At 42.8% G+C, this 21,580-nt stretch overlaps 1 protein-coding gene across 1 annotated transcript in view; it reads right to left on the bottom strand.

The window, feature by feature from the left end:
* Positions 1-8,996: 8,996 nt before the first annotated feature.
* cacna1ab (calcium channel, voltage-dependent, P/Q type, alpha 1A subunit, b) overlaps positions 8,997-21,580 on the bottom strand; it is a 121,073-nt gene continuing 108,489 nt past the window's right edge. Inside the window, exons 44-49 of the mRNA XM_073489847.1 lie at positions 21,141-21,254; positions 18,059-18,076; positions 17,448-17,483; positions 11,849-12,047; positions 10,426-10,664; positions 8,997-9,725 (exon numbers count right to left, since the gene is read on the bottom strand). Of these exons, the coding sequence (XP_073345948.1) occupies positions 8,997-9,725; positions 10,426-10,664; positions 11,849-12,047; positions 17,448-17,483; positions 18,059-18,076; positions 21,141-21,254 (1,335 nt within the window). The remainder of the gene's footprint in view (positions 9,726-10,425; positions 10,665-11,848; positions 12,048-17,447; positions 17,484-18,058; positions 18,077-21,140; positions 21,255-21,580) is intronic.

The following is a 21,580-nucleotide window of genomic DNA, read 5'->3' as shown; positions in this document are numbered from 1 at the left end:
CAAATATAACAAACAAACATTCTTTGATTTCATCACCAAAGTCATTTCCATTGTGTTTTTTTTTTTTTTGTTTTTTTTTTTTAAATCAGGATGATTTTTTTTTTTTTTTTTTCATTTTTGTTATGTTTTTTTTTGGTCGGGTTTTTGGGATTTTTTTGTTTTTAAAAATAGAAGAAAAAAGAAACACGTTGCTCTTAAAAACATCTATCTATATATATTTTTACATATATATACTTTTTTCTTTATATTTATTTATTTTTTTAATTCCTGAAGTTGACTTGTTACCCCACATAGTGGCATGCACATTGCACATGCAAATCTGTAATTAAATACTTCTCTTTTATCTTAAATTGCCATGTATGTTTTATTTTTTTCTCTTTTTTCCCCAACTTGCTGAGTGAATCCTGTATGGTTTTCTACTGTGGCACTGGTTCGGTTTCTACTGGGTCTGAGTGTCTGATGGTTTGCGTGGTGATGAGATGGATGGTTGGGTAGTTGCTTCAGAGCGTTTCCCACCCGGTGCATCTCCACCCTGATAACACCTCTACACCTCTGCTGATCGGATCTTTTGTAATGATATTTAACCCTTTGTAGCTAGTTTTTAACATCAGATGGTAGTATTAATCTTTAGGGGAAGGGTTTTGTTCCTTATACATACTTATACTCCTTTAGCTTGACCTGGTTTGACGATTTCACGCAGTGTTGCAGCATCATACAGCTTAAGTACCAAATATAAGGACATATAAAAGTAAATAAAGCTTAAAAATACATGGTTTTAAGTCGAAAACCACTGTGAATACCAAAGAAGAAGAGACTGAAATGTCCCTAATCTTTGGCTAAAGTTTACAGGATTGGAATCAAATATCTTTTGACACCTCAATCTTACATCTATCAAATGATCGGTTACCTGAATTTTGTCAAATAAAGGAGTTAACAGTTCATTTTGGTCGGTGCAAACCTAAAAACCAATCGAGCACAAAAAGCCACATAACATAAAAATGTGTCCATTTCTGTTATGATGAACTGTGGATGTGTCACTTTTCCCCTGTTTGGTTCAAGGATGTTAAGTCTTGTTAAGATATAACAATCAAATCAAATCTGTGCTACAAAGGGTTAAAAAAAAAAAGTGATCCTGCCAATTCCCAGATCTTGTGGCACCTCGAGATGTTTTTTGGGGGATGGTGAGATCGTCCTCCTGTCGTCAAGACGCAAGGACAGTTCTTCTTGAAGCAACTCGGTTCACTGGGTTGATGGTGATGGAGAGAGAGAGGGATACATCCAGATAGATGGAAACAGAGAGAGGGACCTTGAGGGTTGCTATGGCGACAGCAGGAGACACTTCACTCGTGTCTCTGAGGAATCATTTCTACTCTGAAGTACCGAGCCCAGCGTGTATCAGAGATGAAAGTTTGGATAACTTGCACGGAAATGAATAATTCACTCCTCGCACTCGTAAGTCCTGCCTTCACAGTAACAACCCTGAGTGTTAGCATCAGGCTAGCAGCAAAAACAACTGCAGCTGTTCAACAAGATGTCATATTAAGTGCATTAATACTAAAATCTTAAAACATTTTTGATGCCGTCTTCTTTTTTACTCTTTTTGATATTTTCTCTGGAGTTGGTGGAGACCAAAACAGAGCTTAAAACTGGACTTAATTCATCGTGTGGGCACAGAAACGACTCCCGGTTAATGCTATGCTTCTCTGTGTCTGTTGGATTTGTCAGTAGCTAAGTGATAGCTAACACATTAGCCATTAGCACTTCTTAATACCATAACAAGTCAGGGTTTTGTTCATTTCTTGCCCTTAGAAGTTGATTAGCGCAGCTTTAACAATGAAATATTTCATTTTTTATCTCGTGTTAGTTTCTTCATAACAAATTTAGTCATTTGAGATTTCAAATAATTAATTCAAATGAATGAATTACAGATTAATGTGCATGAATTGTCAAGAAATTCACCCCTAATACCTGCTGGACCCCACGAGGAGCTGAAGACCTACACAAAGACACTTCAGACAGACCAAACACTCCCACAGCAAGCATGAACTCATTCAACCTACACAGACACACACAGACACACTGGACTGCACACCTTTCATAATGAGTGATGATGGCGAAAGCTCAACCCCACCACCTTGTGTTTTATGAATGGTACTACACGAGGAGTGAGGAGAGAGAGAAACGTGAAGAGTGAAGCACAGCGAGAGAAACAAACACGATGAGTTTTTCCAGAAAGTTTATGGATTATATACACAAGAATTACAGAGCCCAAAATATACAGTAGACAGCATGGGAGAGAATGGGTGAGAGAAATGACATGATTATCTACTGAAACCCTCCTCACCCCTCCTTCACCCACCACCCTCATCAGTCCAGGCTTGACTTCATGGTCCCAGAGGAAGGTGAGGAGTGGGTGAGGGAGGGAGGCAGGGAGGGGGATGAAGATGGCGGATGGCAATGAGGACGTTAAAATCTCACGTGTGCGCGCTGTGATTGTCTCAGTGGGAGAAATCATCGTGTCCTGTACAGTGTAAGGCACTGAGGGGTTACCTACTGTAGCTGATGGCGGCAGGACACGTGCACGCACACACACACACACACACACACACACACACACTAACACACACACTAACACACACAATAATAAATACTTGCAAGTTCACTCGCTTCCATGTCTTCCTCTTACGTGCACACACTCACAGTTAATGCTGAAACGATTAGTCGATTAGTTGATTAATCAACCGACGGATGATAAAACAATAACAACATTGATAATCGATTAATTGGTTGAGTAATCTATTACTTACAACATTCTCTGATTCCAGGAGGATTATTTACTATAATTAGAGCCCTGAGCACAAACCTTGTGAAGGCCCGCTTGAAATGGAGGGACTTTTTTATAATTATTAGTTGTCTGGCGAATAAATTGATAATTTAAGGCTTTAACTCATTAGCTCAACAACTCACAAAGCTCTGCAGGAAATTCAAAGGTGGCGGAAATGTACGTATTTTAATGGTGTATCGCACCTTTGCCCGCAAAAAAGTCTCTTGTGGCCTAAAACCAACAGGGAGTTGTTAATTTTCAATTTAGTGCTAATGTTTTGGTGATTTACACATGCTGTGCTTTAACAAACTCCTCCAAGAGCTTTAATTATTATAATTTGCTATGTTTGATATCCTTGTAAATTAAATATCAGGACTGGTGATGTTAATTGTTGTTTCAGACTAATATAGCAACATAAACACACCACCTGTGCATCATTTTTATTCGTTGTAATTAGTCATATTTTATACTTTTATTTAAGCGTTGCACCTTCATTATCTTATTCATTTCTTTCTAGTTTACTTTTTATTTTATATATTACATTTCAAGAAATACTACACTGACCATCTTGGATGCAAAAATTCCTTTTATGTATCGTATCTTATTGGTATTTTGAAACCATCTATGTAAATATTCAAGGTTTAGGTCAACAACTAAAATGAACCCATAGTCTTAAAACAGATAAATATTTTTAAAAAACATAATTAATTAGCATTTTTCTAACAATTTTCTGATTTCTTGATGAATTAATCAATAATGAAAATAATCTGTTTCAGCCCTAAACACACCGCGCACTCACATCTCCACACAAGTGTCACACATACACACTCAGACATCAACACACACACACACACACACACACACACACACACACACACACAGTAAATGTCTCCCTGTCGCAGCAGTAGCCCCGCCCCTCTCAAAGTGTGACCAAGCGGGTTTGACGGTGACAAAAAATGGCTTCTGAGCATGAGGATGAGCCCGAAAAGTGGTCCAGTGCCATTGTGAAATTGTGTGTTAACATCACTACGACCTCTGCTGCTGCTGCCCCCCCCACCTCCCACCTCCCTAAGACTCCACCCCGAACACCCCTACATCATTAAAATCTCTCTCATTGCCTTTTTGACCCTCCCGCCCCTCCCTCCCCGCCTCGCTCTTGACCCCCCTACACACACACGCATGCACACATTTAGTGCTGTACAAAGGGGAGACCACGGCGTGGCTTCAGCTACATAAGCACGACTTTTGGCAGCACTACTGTACATTAAAACCCACTGTATAGCTTTTTTTTTTTTTTAAAGAGAGCCCTTATTCGTGTTTTTGTCGACACGTTGCCTCACGACTGACCCACTGACACAATTTCACAGCCGACTGAGTGGATGGGTTGGTGCGTTTTGTTAGTTTTTTCCTTCGTCCGATAACGAAGAAGAACATAAAGAGAATGATTAGTCGGAAGGTTTAAGACTTGATGGGAGACAGAAGCCGGAGGTGAAGACGTGGAAAGCGGAGGTGGAGAGAAAGCATGACTGAGCAAAAACCTTGTAATCCCCCCCAACTCCATTCAGGAAAGTCAGTGAAACAACAAGAAAGAAAGAAAGAAAGAAAGATCGGATGTTCACTTTTCTTCCGAAAGAATGGGATTTTGTTTTCTCGGAAAAAGCACACACACAACATGCTTTCACACAAGGGCAGTGTTGTGTGTCGGCCATTTTGGATCCGCTGTTACAATTCTGGACAAGCGAGTGGTGTCGTGGAGAGCCAAAATGGAGGTGGGTTTTTTCCTGCCTGTCTGCCAACACGCTTGGCGTCGAGTGTTGGTGCGTCGGCAGGCTGCTGATGGGGAGGTGAGGTGTGTAATGTGGGTTAGTGAGGGAAGAAGGGGGGGAGGTTGGGGGTGGGGGGGTTGTTAACATTACAACGTCTGACGCCATGCCAGGTAAAACCATACAATAACTCAATCTGAGGCCTGCTTGTTTGTTTTTTTTAGCTTCCCTACGTGGTCTAACTATCTAGCTACCTAACTCTAGAGGGACCTGAGAAGTAAGCAAACTGCTTTGCACCTCTGTAAACCTCTCACTACACCGCCTGAAACTGGACCCACGACGTATCCGCGATGGACACAAAATGCCACACCTATTCCTACATAGGGAGGTGACACCAAGAGGAGCTAGCTTGCTAGCAGCATCCGGTATATCAACGATGAATGTTTGAATCAGAGCTTCGTGGGTTTCGAGTTTTAAAGATTCAAACTGCGTGGATCTCTTTTGATTTTTTGGCAACTTTTACAAAAGATTGTGTATGTTTGGATGGGAAGTTTAAAGCCCATACCGGATGTGATATTGATTCCTGCTTCAGGTCTAGCCTCTTGGCTGTTTCCTCAACGTGGCCCAGTCTCAAAATCACCGCTCTCCCTGTTTCTATGCTAGCATGGGAGCCGGTGGGACTCGACTTTTAAGGCGTAGTGTGGTTGATCTCAACTACTACAGAGGGTAAGGGGGGTGACGGACGGGAGCGGCCAGGGGCGAGGAGATCTTGGGGGAGGTGACGGATGTGACTCTGATACAGAAGGCACTGTGGCTCTGTAGGGGGTATTTGGGAAGTATCCCCACATGCCGTAACCTCTCTTGATGGGAGGTGAGGGCAGTAGGGGTTTCGGGTTTGCGCCCCTCGACTCCCGCCAAACAAATAGACAATCAACACAAAACAAAACCCCCCTATCCCCTTCTTCACTACGCTATGCTCAACTATGCGAGGCCTGGAGGCAACACATTTCGGGAGAGGAGAGAAGGATGGAGAGGGGGAATCATCTGGAGGAGGGAGGGAAAAAAGACAGCGACAGAGGTAACATGAACGAAAGGGGGCTTCACTGCGGGTGTGATGTCAAGTGACGTGTGCAAACGTGGTGTCGATCTTCACATTTTTCCCCAGATCCGTTTTTTTTTTTGTTTCATTAATCTGTTGTTACAGTACCACAGCGTTGCAGTTTCCGAAATAATACGATGAGGATGCTCATGAGGTCTGCATAGAGTCAAAAACACGTGGACTGGGGTTTGTTTTCTGGCTTCAGCGACTGCGACGAAAAACAGCGCGAGTTTTCAAGAGTAGCTAGATCGTCGACCGTGTCATGAGCATGAACGGTATGCAAAATAAATAAATATCTGAAACTCTAATTATACTCTGTTATCTATAACTACATCTACTGCATTATGTCTAGATTTAGTTTATCATCTATAGTTATCTATACTTTATCATCTTGTCCTAGAGTTATTGAATATTCAATAATTGTTGTCCCTCATATAACAATAAGGATGAAATTATTATTCCTAAGTGTTTTCTGTCCTGTGATGCCTTTTAGTGTCTTCAGTGTCGCTTCTCTGGCAAGCTGAAAGAACAGATGTCGAAGCAAATGGACAGAAAAAAAGGAAAAGGTAGATGAGGATAGAGAGGTTGGTGGATACTGAAGTAGGTTTTGGCAGAGGAGGTTTTCAGCTTTGCTACAACCTCATATGATTGGTGATTTTGGTGACTGTTCTCTGGTTATCCAGACCTGAGAGTAGGGGCTGGAGGGGAGGTCAGCATTGGCACAGACAGGCAGACAGAAGGACTTACGAACCGACAAACGGACAGATATGGCGTCTCCTGGGCTACATCCACGTTTCCTGACTAGGACTGGACTCCCATCTATTTATCTTACAAAGATACAGGAGGTTTCACTCTGGGGTCTAGAAACCAGGATGTGGCCCGGAGGCTGTCCTTTAGAGGGGGGAAGGCGGGGAGGATGTGTGCTGATAACTGCCCCCTGGTGGCAAAAAAAGAGAACAACACCACCTAATACTGACACCAACACTGTACCACCAATACTGTGCTGTCGCTGCCGGCAACCGATCTCACTACAAAACACAGAGCCTGACAGAGGGAAAAGATTAAAATTGGTAGTTTTTTTTGGCTGCAGGTGGAAGAAATTCAATCGTGGTGGAAGTTTAACGTCAGTAAAACAGGGTTGTCTGAAACCTCTGCAGTGTAAAAGGCAGACATGATATGATCTACCCCTGCATCTGAGTGATCAGAAGTCTTGATCTTTGGGTTGGCTCGACAAGAGTGCTGACCCCACGAATCGTTGAAAAGTCAGGTACTGAAGCTCCCCTGACCTCTACCTCCACCATTCAGAAGAGAGAGTGTATCTTAAGAGTTGCGTTACAACACGCAACGCTGCTAAGTGAATGTTCCCAAGCCGTCATTGCCCCGAAAAGTTGCAGGAAGGCATCAGGAACCCGGTAAACGTCATTGAACGGGGGGGGGGATAAAAAACATAACGAATGTAAACAAGATGGACATAGCATACTTAAAACTCCAAATAACATGACAACAAATCTACAGCAACAAGTTCTATCAATCAAACAATCAATCAATCAACCAATCAATCATCAGTATCATCATCATCATCATTGTCATCGTCATTTTGCATTGACATTGATATCATTATTCATAAGACTATCATCATTAACAATAATAAATCAAGTGTGGTAGAAGTCCGCTTCTCTCCGCTCGTTCTCCCTCTTGTTTCTCGAGCACGACAGGAAACGAGAATGTGATCCTGCCGTGTTTCCTGTCTTTTTAATAGGTCGTAGAAACGTAGCTTTTGAACGGCGTCGGCAGAAAAACTGAGACGAAACAAAACGGCCGACTGTCAAGAACCTGTTTCGGGTAAAAAGTAAAACTTACAATTTGAGATGTTAAGAGAGAGAGAGAGTCTGAAAGAAGAGAACTTCTTTTTTTGAAAACCTAAATGCAAAGTTTCCTATAAAGCCCCCAGGTCCCACCCACACCAGTTAGATTTCCTCTCTAGTATGTATTTTTAATCAATCATGCAGGTTTCCATCAAATTTTGGACTCCGAAAAAGATCAAAGGAGGCTGAGCGAATGCAACAGAAGAACCAAGCTCCAATGTCCGAAGAAGAACAAGAAGGAGAAGTAATCGATAGAAGAAATACTGAAGAAATTAGTCTTTTTCCCCATCCCTCCTTTCCTCTCCTCCGCCCCATTCGACTGTGTGATGTCATTTCCTGTCAGGTCATCCCTCGCCCTTGCGCCGGGTCGAAGTAACTGAGGAGGAAGGGGCTTGACGAAGTGTCCGACTCCCCTCTCAAGTTACCTGAGCTCACTGTCCCCGCAATAGCGCACTCGAACAGGAAGTGAGCCCACACCGTGCCCCGCCCCCTTCCTCTACCACCACTACCACCACCACCAACGCCGGACAGGAAGTGATGTCACACCAGTTCCGTCAGCATTAAGTGAGTCTTTAACAGTAAACAGAGATGATAAAACTCATCAAATATCAGCCAGCACTGTGATTGGCTGGTTTTTGCAGTATAGGCGGAGCTTCCTGGTTCTGTCCCTTGGAAAGGAAAAAGGTTAAAGATAAAGTGGTTGTTCTCCCTTTTTTTCTTTTCATTGTTTGTCATGTAAAGTTTCATTTTTGTTCTTCATTGTTCAAGTTTGATTTTTCTGGAGGCATAGCTTGGCATGTAAGGGTTAGGGGGTCCTGGCTTTTTGATAATTTTATTCTTCTTTAAACATATTAGTTCAAGGAGCAGAATCAAAGCGGTGGACTCTGTGTTCCAGCTCATTTTCAGGCTTTTACATTTGCAGACTTGGCCAGCAACAGATAGCACACATCTGGCGAGACTAACCGATCACGCGACAGTCTGGGAGAAGTGCTGTTAGGCCTCGTAAACGGCGATCAACCCCCGGCCATTTTTACATGCTCCTCCCTCGCTTTTCCGTCCCCACGCCTCTCTCTTCCTCCTGCAGCCTGGCCTTGCTGGTCAAGCAGGGATTTCTTCAGTTCTGAGACTGAGAGAGGCGGAGGTGCACTGTGCCCCGGGTGTCTTGGCAGTCTCTTTTTCAGTTTATCCGTTTGCTGCTCTCATTGATTTGAGTCTTACACAAAATTTGTAAAAGGCTATTTGCAGCACCTTCACCCCCCTCCCCACCACCCTTTCCTCTCATTTAGAGTCCAAGGGCTGAAGGTAGAGGGTTTGGAGGGCGTTCAACCCCCCCCAACATTTTCACCACCCCGCTTTATTAAAAGTCTACATATCCAAGGCCAGAGCACCGGAGGCTGCTATTCTTCTTCTCCTCTCCTGCCCTTATCCCTCGCTCCCTGTGGTTGCTAGCACCAGTCATCCTCATCCGTCTCACTATAAGGTTCATGCAGGCCCTTGCGGGGCCCTCTGGCATGTGGGGGGCGGTGGTGTGGATGGGGTGGTGCCCCAGGTGGCCCCCTCCGATGTGGAGAAGGTGAGGATGAGCGGTAGCCATTGGGCACCCTACGTGGATGAGGGTGAGGGGGCGGAGGGGGCCCGTGGCGGGCAGTCCTTGGTGAGCGCGGGTGTGGGTGAGGATTTCCCCCATGTGGGTGTGGGTTGCCATGAGAGAGGCTTTGCTCGTAGGCAGGGGGCTCATGATGGCGCTCGTACTCGTAGTCGCGCTCGTAGAAGGGCCCGTCGCCCTCCAGGCTGTCCCCAGGCGGGGGCCCGCTCCAGCGGCCTCGATGAGGGGACCTAGGTGAGCCGTGGAGGGGTGAGCGCGGGGACTGGTGCCGAGGGGAGCGCGGAGAACCGTGCCGGGACCCGGAGCCCCCGTGGTGTGGAGAAGCGTGGCGTGACGGGGGCCGGTGGTGGTAGCCCCTGTCGTGGTCTGGTGGGGAGAATTGCCGGGGGGAGGGCGAGCGCAGTCGGCCCGGACCCGGGGGACCGTAGCTCGGCTTTCGGACAGCGGGGGAGTAGGTGACATGTGGACGGGGTACAGCAGGGGTCTGGGGCAGCTGGCGACGGCCTCTCCTCGGAGTGCTGGTCCCCGAGGTGGAGGGGACCGGGCTGCCGCTCACCGAACTACTGCCCTACAGCAAAATGTAAACAAGGAAAATCAAAACGCACCACAACAGCAACAACAGAGACCAGAATAGAGCAGAGTGGTGGTAGATAGATAGAACGATAGACAGAACGATAGAACGATAGAACGATAGAACGATAGATAGATAGATAGATAGATAGATAGATAGATAGATAGATAGAGAAGAGATAAACACCATTGAAAATCATTCAAAAACATAGTGATGAGGCAAAAAATTGACACCAAGAAGCCACACGTCACATTGAAGAAAAATGGACAGAGAGAGAGAAACAGTGATAAAGAAAAAAGCATAACACAAAAAAGAAGAGATTGAAATCCATAAGTAGGTGTATGACTTTGTGTGAACTCTTACTGGATAAGAGAACAGTAGTTGTGGTGGGTGAAAAGGATCACTTCACACAGAATAGTGTCTCTTTTAAAATCAAAATCTACATCTAGTACAATAGAAACACAGCTCACAGGTACGATGTAAAGTACCAGCATGAGCACTGAAGCGTCCACAGTGACAGTACAGAACATCCTTAAGGCTACAAGGGCTTTTATCCCACCTGCACTGAGTGGAAAGCTTTATTTAAGCTATTCTTCATATATGGAAATTAACACAAGAATGAACAGAAAAGACAGTGTTGGACAGACCCTTATACTTTATGCCCCTTGGCATTAATCTCGGTGTCTGTGGAGCCCACCTGTCTGTGTCCTCGTCCATCAGGCCCCTCGCTGGGTGAGCGGGACCAGTGGTGGTCATGGGGATGCCTGTGGGGGTAGTCGTGGCGTTCGGGGCCGTAGCGCTCCTTGTCCATGGAGCCGTGATGGTGATGGTTGTGGTGGTGGTGACGACGGTCCTTGGTCCGGCCGCGATCACGCTCGCGCTCCTTGGGTGGAAGGTCGCCCGACTGCGTGGTGGTGCTGAGGTCTGTGCCCAGGCCTACCAAGGAGATGTCTCAGTTTACATTTGAAAATACAAGATTGTTCTTTATGTTGTCAGCTAAACAAGGCGAGGGCACACAAATTAAGATTACAAAACAAATTACAGTAGTGGGGAAAATATTTTCATCGGGGAACAGCGAGTCAAAAGTCAGTTAAATGAAAATGAAACAAATAAATGAAATACCATCCACGCAAAAATGCACTACACCTGCAGCGACGTGTAGAGAAATAAAAAACAAATTTCAAACACCATCATTACTGAAGGGTAAGTAAGCAGTGGAGAGTCTCCTCCATCAGATTAGCGAGCTCTCCAATTACAATGGGGATTTAGAGTTTAACCGTGCCAGCCTTGTCGCATTAGTTTTACAGCTGAAGCCTGCAATTTGCACTCGCAATTAGTGATGAAGTGAGCTATCTGCACGCACCACGTTCTTTTTCAAGGACCTCTTTGTGCCAAGACTTGACTTACATAAGATGTAGTGAATACAAACTTGGCTGTCTTAGTTCCACAAATGCACAGCTTTCTCTTAAGTACTACAGAGTTGCTCTTCACCAAGGCTGTCTGACATGTTCTGGTTGAAGAGGCTCTGAGTGAGGAGCACACTAGTCTTCAAAAGCTGGACCTGTTTCCACACTTTGTTTTCGTCGCTGGAGAAGTAACAAACGCTTGTGAAGTTAACTTTCGTTTGTGAGAGCTGTCCGACAGTCACTCGTCAGAGCTAACGTTAGCCTGTCTGCCCTGGCTAGCTTGACTTTTAGCTTCATCATTTTTCTCCCTAAAAGAGCTTTCCATGTGTTTAGTCTCAGAAGCTTTTGATGTCATAACGTACTCGGGCTTGAGGTAACGTTACCTACTAACTTTTCTCCCTCTGGCTAGGAGTGATGTGATCGTTGGTAGCGAGCCATCCTCGGACATGGCAGCGGGGCGTTGGTTCTTAATGTGGTACGGCATAGTGCTAGTAGTACGACTAAACTGAAGAGTAGCTTCACACATTGTAACGTATATTTGACTTTCAGTCATTAAGGTCTGAGGATGTGTTGGCCAATGGAGGCTGCTGCTTTTGAAGAGAGACTTTTAAAGTAAGCAAATTGAACCTTGGAGATACATACACTTTTAGATGCTGTACAGATGTCAGGTAGGACTTATAGGAAGCATATAGATGTCTACTTTGAGTGACTCACCCGTGTCTGGGTCGGTGTATCTGGTGAGGGAGCGCTGTGAGGTACGGTGACTCATGTCCCTGTGTCTGCGTCCTCCGTGTCTCCCCTCCTCAGACACCACCCTCTCCAGGGAGTAGTCATCCAGCCTCACGCCCCGGCCCGGACGCCCGTGGACCAGGCTGGAGGTGGAGCGACGCATTGGACTGGTGTCGGTGATGGTCTGAGAGGACCAAGGACAGAGCAGAGAAAAAGGGAGAGGGGACAGGCAAAAAAAGGTAGGAGAGGATGTGATGAGAGACAAAGTGGTGGGAGAGAGAGAAGGAAACAGAGGAGAGAAGAAGTGAGATTTAAAGCATCGTGACGTCCATCATCAGCTGTGAGAAGGACGACACTCCCAACACTCACTAAGCTGATTTTAATGAGTGCATGACACTACTACAGACCTGCATATGGTGGGATGTCTGTCAGATTGTGCATTCATTCATTTGTTTACATGCCTATTCAATGACAATAACTGACTCGGGTCAAACAGCAGTAGCAAGTTGTCTCGGTTTAGGTGGGTGGTGGTCGACCACACCAGGACAATTCAGGTTTTGTTGCATTTTCCTCATGATAATATGAACAGTTTGTCTGTTGTGCTGTCCCGTGTGGCAACCTGCACCCATCTGATCTGAAACAACACACCAAAATCACCTGCTGACCCGTCTTAAATCTTATATATCTGCTTACGATCTTTTGCATTCGTATAGCTTGACCCGTAGCCCCCTGAAACCCCCAAACTACTAAGCCTTTGACAAGCACATGTAATACCATGCTTCTTCACCATAAACATGGAGGAATGAAACATACAGGAGGATAAACAGGGATCTGACAGGAAGAGAAGAAAAAAGGGGCAGAGAGACAGAGAGCAAGCATGAAGGAAGGCCATAGAAACCATGCCTCACATGCACAATGCAGAGGAACCTCTACTGGACTCCAGATGGCAGCCGTACTTCATTTAGATCACACTCAGGATGGAAAGCCGGGAGAAAACCCTGATCTTGTCCCTATTCTCCCCTTTTTGTCCTCAAATGTTTTGGAAATATTCAAAATGATTACTTAAAAAAACAAATTATGATCCTAATGTGAATTATGGCAGATTATAACTAGTTTCAGCACATAAACAATAAACATATTGCTGCATTATTGATACCATAGAGGCTTGTGATAGCTGATTAGTAAAATGATTAAATCTTATTGATTAGCAGGGAAACATCTGGCAACATGTTAACTCGTGGATCGTGGATTTCCATTTAAATTTGAATTTTTTTAAAAAAAAGCCAGTTTTATAGAACATACAGATGCTTTTCTTGGTCGTTAACGTCTCACATAGGTTATTGTTTCCCAACACAGAGTATGACATAAATCAAATATGGCAGCCAGGTGGATAAACTCACATTACATAACCTTAGAGCCTGGTCAAAATGCTCTGAAAGAACCCAACAGGAAAATCCTACAGGATGAATTATTGTGTTTAAAAAGGGTTTGTGTGTTGCATGTTGAATTAAGCTGTTGATCAATGCAGGGAGGTGTTCACTGTTGGCCTGTTAGGGCTGTACTGAATGATATTTCTATTGAGGTTTTTTGTATGAAGCTCATCAGATATAATCACTCAAATAAAACCCAATTTTAACACATTTCTTTAACAAAGGTAGCTGGTCAGTGTCATCAACATAAATACATGTACTTTTTGCAAACAAATATGGACTGAAGCAGAATATTTCTTCAGATAAAAACATTTTCCAAAATAATTACATATTTTTTCCAATAACTTTTGACCTTTGGACTTTACAAACGTTCTGGATTTATTGGAAATGCTTGACTCACACAAGTCGGAAACAATCCTACACAATTTTACACAAAGTATAACACTAATAATATCAGTGAAGCCTAATCTTTATCTGCAATTGTGCAGAAACCTCAGGTGTAAACAGAATTAATAGAAAAAACTGCATAGAATTTAAATGTTAATATAAAATATCAAAGCTTCAAACTTTTTGGTACAGCCCAACGTAAAAGTGTTCAAATACAGAATCAACTAAATAATGTGGAGAGCAAGTCACACTACCTTTGTGTCCTGTATAGTGTGTGTGCATGTTTTGAAAATCTATGAACACGTGGCTGTCTTTTTGCATCAAGATACAGATAATCAGTCAGGTAAACAGAGAAACTGGCTCCAGTTAAAGTCTACGTGATGTATTCTGGAGCCAGTCTTGTGTGATTTTCCTGCTGGGGTCGTTATCAGGCTCTTCTGACCTGGACCGGACCCTGCCGACACTCTGAACCCCCCAGAAAGCTTCACATCACCCTGATGACAAAGCAGGCCGGACAACGGATTCACCGTCCTGAGAGGAGCTGCACTACACACACACACACACACACACACACACACACACACACACACACACACACACACACACCGGTCCGTACACTCTCTGAGCAGCTTAACACAAGCCATGCACGCCCACTGGGTTGCCGGCAGCACTGGACTACAGATCTGCACACACTGAAGACATACACACACGCACTCGCTTGAAAAGGACGTGTTACTTTCCACATTTTCTTTATCGCCTCCCTGTTCCATGTGTTGTGACTACAGATGTACTAACACATCACAAAAATGTTGTCAAAACAATCAATGACCACTTGGATCGTGTTCTTAATGAAGTATAGAAAGTTTAATATCAATGAAATGATTTTCATAGCATTAGATAACACGTTATATAGACTGATATGAATACTGCCTTGAGATTTTGGCTTGTGCCTGTAAACACCTGCCATATAGCAAATTCCAGCTCAAACTACATGAGTAACTAATATGAATTACTGACACCATTACAAATTGTTTGTTAGGGATAAACAGATATGTTTATTTTCAGAGGTTGCTACGGTCACCAATAATTAGTTATTGAGGAAACTATACGATATTTGGAACTGATACAGATTTGCAGTATAAATGAAAATCTAGAACAAAAGCACAATATACTCAAGTACTGTACTTAAGTATACATGTGAGGTACTTTTACTTGAATGTTTCCATTTTCAGCTGCTTTATATTTCCACTCCGCTATTTTATCTTGTTTTGAAAAACACTGATTCAGATAATTGGAAAAAATGCTGAATCTGATAGTCGCCCATGCCGATAGTCGGTCTGTCCCTACTAATAATTCTTGTTTTTAGAGGGCACACAACTCTCTTTGCATTACCTCATCAAACAGATATATGTCAGCTTTAATCTGGGGGCGTAAAAGACTGAAAATACTCATCTGTACACAGTGACGTTATGATCCTGGTGACTTGTGTGTCCAAATGAACTGCTGGCTAAACGTTAGAACAACATCATCCAACTTAAGACAGACAGAAGTGCTGAGCATGACACAGCCACTCTCCTTTTTGTCCAACGTTCACTCCACCTTTCAGGCTACAGAATGAGCTTTCCTTTGTTCGTACACTTCCTCTCCATCACATCCACGGCAAGACTCAGCTCTGCCACGTCATGCACGAATTATGACATGCCGGTACGATGCCAACCCCTGCGTGTACAGGCCAACAGTTGCACATCAGGCCAGTCCATGCTTCCGTCATACACTGTTGACCCGGTCTGCAGCGATGCAACAGACTAAAAAAAACGCACACGTAACACACACAGAGGAACACACACACACACACGCTGCATACAAGCAGAACTTCAGGGGAAACTGGTCACGGAGAACAAAACGATGGAGAGCAGAGCGACCTGAACACGAGCAGACACGGGGGGAGAAAGAGAAAAAAGGGAAAAGATAGAGGCAGAGAGATACCAGGACGGTTTAAAGAAAAGCTGACAGGGTAGGTAGAAGAAGGGAGATGTGATCAAAGTAGATCTGAACAGTGACAATTAGGTCACAGTTGGTTTAAAGAGCTCCGGGTACCAGGTGGGTGGGATTCACTGCATCAACACGACTCAGATGGCGACTCTTTGAAGCTGAGGAAACGACTGAAATCCGAGCTGTTTCGAGTGACACTTAAAACAGACTACACAAACTATAAAATCAATAATACAAAAATGTGATCCGAGGGAAGAGGAGAGGACATAAAATATAGAAATTTGTCCCACAAATGATCGTGACGAGGCACAACGGTACGAGAAGTTTTTGAACTTTTGCAGTACATCAACTAAAACTGAGATCCTGTGATTGTTTTTCTGTGTGTCTGACAACGTTATAGAAAAGGATCTTCACAGAGAGTTGTTAAAGACTAAATTGGCGATCTTAAAACCTCTTTTTTCAAAGCCAGCAGACAAAAGTCGCACAATAATACGAACAAACTAACCGATCGAAGGGATAGACCAGCAACTCTGGTGTTCTGAGAGGTAAGATTACTGTTTTTGTCAATGGAGTCTGGTGGCTTTGAAGACAGCAAGAATATGCTCGTTTCTGGCTAAAAAATAAAATTACTATACTATTTAACAAAAAGGTCATTTAGACCAATAAACACATAAAAATAGCCTCTTTAAAAGGCCTTTAAACACACTGAATGTGCAGTGTTCACTACATGGTGGCGCAAATGCCAACCAAAGTTTTGGTTATGATGATTGGCACTCAGGTCTGGAAAACTAGATCTTTTGTTGGTCTGTCACTAAATTGAGTCCCTGTTTAAAGACCAGGCTTTGATTGTTGCCTGTCGTAATAATCACATTATCGACTTAACGATATATGGACATCGCCAAGCCATCCCTGTGCTTAATGTGTAATATTTATAAGTGGAATTTATTGTTAACAGAGCCAGAAAGTCCATTTTATTCATGTTTTGGTTGTGTGGCTTTATTTTAATAATATTTAATCTATTGAGGAAATTTAATTTGTCTTTTGTTTTTTCAATGTTTCAATATTCTTAAGAATTAAAATTCCATCGCTCTTTGAAAGGTCGTACTTGCGTTTAAAAGCTATCATATTATAATTATATCAGTGGTATGAAGTAGTCCTAAAATGACAATAAAATCGTTTATCGCAATTACTTCTGGCCCAGAAGTAATTATTAAGGACTATTATTGTCATACAATGTGCAGTATTGCCCCAGAAGTTCTGGGGCAATACTGCACATTGTATGACAATAATAGTCCTCCCGATAGACCTAGTTGTTGGTGAAAATGCAGATATGCTTGCAGTATTTTTTTTCACAGGGAGTGAGCACAAAGTGTGCGCGCATTATACAAATTCAATTCAACCCATCAACCCACCTGGTTCCCCCCTTAAATTTGACTTAAGACTTCGCTCTTGGCAATAAAAGAATATAAATATAATTAATGGCGATGGAGAGAATATGTTTCATAAATAAAACCGACAGGATCATAACTTTAATCTGTCACGAATACCAAACAGGTAGTGTCACTATCACCATCTGACCTTGTCCCAGTGCAGTTCAAACCGACCCACATGGCATCTCACGAGGGGGTAAAGAACAACCAGCAAACTACATTCTGGTTCAGATCCAGTTTGAAAAATGATTGACAGAGAGACAGAAGAATCAAAGGGAGAGAGAGAGAGAGAGAGAGAGAGAGAGAGAGAGAGAGAGAGAGAGAGAGAGAGAGAGAGGTACATACACTGAGGTTATCTCCGCGAGGCCTGTGTCTCCTCCGCTGCAGAGCAGGCAAACACAGAGATGATACGTAGAGCAGAGCAGTGTAGCACACACACACACACACACACACACACACACACACACACACACACACACACACACACACACACACACACACACACACACACACACAGCATAGGCCCGACATAGCATAGCCGCCAGGACCGAGAGAGAGTAGAGGCAGAAAACGAGTAGATAAGACAGGGAGGCATGAGAAACGAACGACAGAGATATGAGGAGGGAGAGGAAGGATAATGAGTTCAGTTTGAGGACGTAAACATGTTTTTGGGAGGGAGGGGAGAGAAAAAATACAAGGGCAGGGATGACGGAGATGCAGGACGAGTATATAAGTGAAGGAGAAGATGAAGGGAAGGATGACGAAGAGAAAGAAACGTACAAGAATAAGTGATAAAGAGAGGACAGAGAAAAGAGAGAGAGAGGACCCAGTTGATTTAAAGGAGGCCAGTGCACACACATATAAGAGCGAGGTGGGTGTGTCAGTGAGCGAGAGAGGACAGAGGACAATATATAAGACACACACACACACACACACACACATACACTCACACTTACCGAAACACCATGAGCTCTCTGTAAGGCAGAGCAGTGTTAGAAAGCAGTAAGTAACACACATATATACTGTATACACAACACACACACACACACACGCACGCTGGACATTTTCTACACTCCCGCAGCGGTCTCTATCTTTATTCATGATTAAATTAACATGTCTAATTCTTTCAAAGTAGCATTTAATTATGTTAACACCAAGACTTGTGATAACAGTGTTGACGCACCAAAACCTGAGTCAGGTGGTGTTTGTTTTAATGAGCAGGGAGTACCGAATGGGTGGAGCTTGTCTAAATATATAGAGCAATAAAGAGAAGTGATTGTTCACTTTCTTTTTTGGAAAGACAAAGGAGAGTCCCTAGAAACTTGCTATTTCAACTGACTGACTGACTGTCGGCTCGCATCTTGTCACTTTTAATTTCGATTTGTAGAGAATCTTTGACTTGTAACTGAGATGATTCATCTATTTAAAATTTGTTTGTGATCATCGCTGTTTGTGTCCTGTGTGAAATCAAAACCATAATCTTCTCCTCAACCTAACCAGGTAGTCAAATAAACAAACAACAAAACCTTGACTGAAAACTACAAATATTTTAAGTTCATTAAATCTAAAAATAAAGTCCAGATTTCTGATCGTACACGGGACACAAACTCTCGTCTCCCGCAAGAAAGTCCTGTGCAGAATCCAGTCATCCAACGTGTTTTTTGCTGTGTACTGGGCTGCCGTCCATCTTTACACTACATCATCTGACTTCTAAAGGCTTTTCCGGCAGAAAACCTCCCAATATCCCAGCCCAGGCAGACTATTACTTTCCATGCACATACGTGTGAAGCCAAATACACAAAATATATGAGAACGATGTGCACTCAGAGCGCAGGCTGAGGCGGTCACGTGGTTCTCAGACGCGTCTACTGCTACGTCCTGCAATCCATCTGGGTGAAATAACAAGTTTAAAGGGAGACCCATACACAAAGAGTGTTTTCATAGTTTTTTGGAGAGTGTTATTTTGTTTGGTTGGAAGTGCATTGGATTTAAAATGAAACAATAACTGTCAGCTTTAACTGTTTACACCTGGCTCGTATGAACAGTGTAAGAACTGTCGCCATTTTTATCTTCTAAATCAGAAACTTAAAGTACTAGAATAAGTAGATATTGTACTGACTCCTTCTCCTCACACATCACATTCCCTCGTATACACCCCTCTGCCTCACCCTCTAAATGTTCATACAAAAAAACACTCCATGGAGTTACCAACATACCAAAGTGAGAGCAACATGACTGGATGCAGTGACAGTGTCGGAGAATGGGAAATGCTTGTATGCATGAATGTGTGTGTGTGTGTGCAACTGCAGCCAGAGGCTTCACAGTAAAGTCTGCATGTGCTGCATGGAAATATAAATTACAAACACTTCTCTCTCTTTTAAGGATAAAATAAAAATTGTGTAGGATTATTAATGATAAATATATAAAAGCAAGCACACAAGATCTGAGCACACAGGGACCGATCTGTAAGCAGAGAGCGAGATGGTTTGTTTCCTCGCTGTCTTCGTAAAGTTGCTGTCTAGTTTCTTTCTTCTAGGTGCTAAAGGCTGTCAAACCTGCTGAGGAAATTCGCGAGGCCAGATTTCACAGTCAGTGAGTGCAAAATCAGGATTTTTACACTCAAAATCTGCCCCTACCTGGTCCTCAAAGGTGTTTTGTTAATTAATAATTTTTAGTTAATAACTACAAAAAAGGTTCAGCTGGGATCGAAGCCTCTATAACAGCTTCTACGTCAGCCCACTCTGTTCCTATCTCACATATCATGAAGAAACGGCCAAAATAGAAAAATAAAGATATTTATAAACAACTCAATAAATAAATTAATATGCCTTTCAATGCACCAAAAATAACATTAAACAATGTACACATGAATTGATATTTTTGTTTTAATTTGCTTGTGTATTTTTTATCTTTAACTTAATTTCCCTATTTACTTACTTTACCAATTAATTTCCCTTTTTTATTATTCAGTTATCCATTTTTAAAAAAAATGTATTTCATAAATAAGTACATTTTAAAATGACAGAATTATTAAAACAAATGGAAAACTAAATGGGAAATTAAATAAAAATGCATTCATACAACGGTAAATACATACAGAATCAATTAAAACAGAAATATCAATTTATGTCACTCTTAATATATCATTTTATAAATGTTTTTCTTTTTTTTAATAAAAAATATTTTATAAATAATGCCCACATTTATTTTTAGTATTTTTTCGCTGCATTTTAATGGCATATTTATTTATTTTTGTTTTTTTGTTTATTTGTTTTTGCTTTTGGCAGTTTCGGTCCTCCATAAAACACCTGAGACGTCAAAAAAGAGTCCGTTTGAGCGAGTTAATGACGGCGGCTGCTGCTGAGATCACTGTACCATGAAATTATTATGTGGCTGTATTTGTTTTGAATGATTTATATGCTGCAGGAACATTTGTACTTCATGAGATTTCTTTTTGTCATTTTGTTGCTGAAGGGAGACGTTAACTCTGGCCACAGCTTACACATGACAGACACACCAAGGATTTAATGGAGATGGAAAAGGGAACAGGAAATGGTTCGACCACATATTCTACACATATAGGTCCTCTAGATATATATACTATACATATCTAGAACACTTATCCAGCCCTCCGACCTGAGCTGAGCAGCAGCGGTGGGTCGGCTGCCGGATAAGTGGAGGTTTATGAGAGTGAGGGAGGAGGAGGAGGAGGTGGAGGTGGAGGGATGGTGGTGGGAAGGGGAGGGAGGGACGAGACAGACGAAGGTGAATTTACAGAAGTCTCACTGCTTCTTTGCATCCTGTCAGAACATTTTGTTGGAAGTGAACCATGTTTCCTGTGCAGAGAACTAGAGCCATTAATAAACAAATATTCCAGAATAAAGGAAATATTTCTTGGCTTTTGTTTGATTTCAGACTCGGCTCTCTTCTCTGTTCGGGATGCGAGGAGACTTTGCCTTTAATTCACTTCGACTGTCCTCACTGCTAACAGGCATATTAATGGGAGAGTGGTAGTGATGGTGGGATGAAGGTGCTCACTTGGTTGTCTGCCGAGAGGCGGGGCATGGAGATGGTCCGCCCATGCCCATCCATTGGGTGATAGGGCTCAGTGTCGGAGTACCCGTCCCGCCCCATCTCACTCATCTCTACCGTCTGTAAAAGACAACGAGAGGGGGGCGTGACCACTGTCTGCTGAGGGAGGGGAGGGACTCTGACAGGTCATCGACTAATCGAGGGGGAGGAGCTAACTGAGGTGAAGGTAACAGTAAATAAGTTCAAAAAAGTTCCTTTTTTTTGTGTCTTTACTACAATTCTGTCTTCATTTATGCAACTTGTTGTCGCATTAATTGACTGTTGCAACCTGTGTTGTTTTAGAAAATTGGCCTCTGAGAGATTTAGATGAGGTGGATATCAATAAACCTATCTGTAGCCAAAATCCTCCACCGTGGGTTAATGTATAATCATGTACTCAAACCCAA

Source organism: Pagrus major, chromosome 1 (assembly GCF_040436345.1).
Source record: "Pagrus major chromosome 1, Pma_NU_1.0".
In the NCBI taxonomy this organism is placed as follows: Eukaryota; Metazoa; Chordata; class Actinopteri; order Spariformes; family Sparidae; genus Pagrus; species Pagrus major.
Note: the sequence above shows the minus strand (reverse complement) of the source record. Positions and strands in the feature narration are given on the sequence as shown.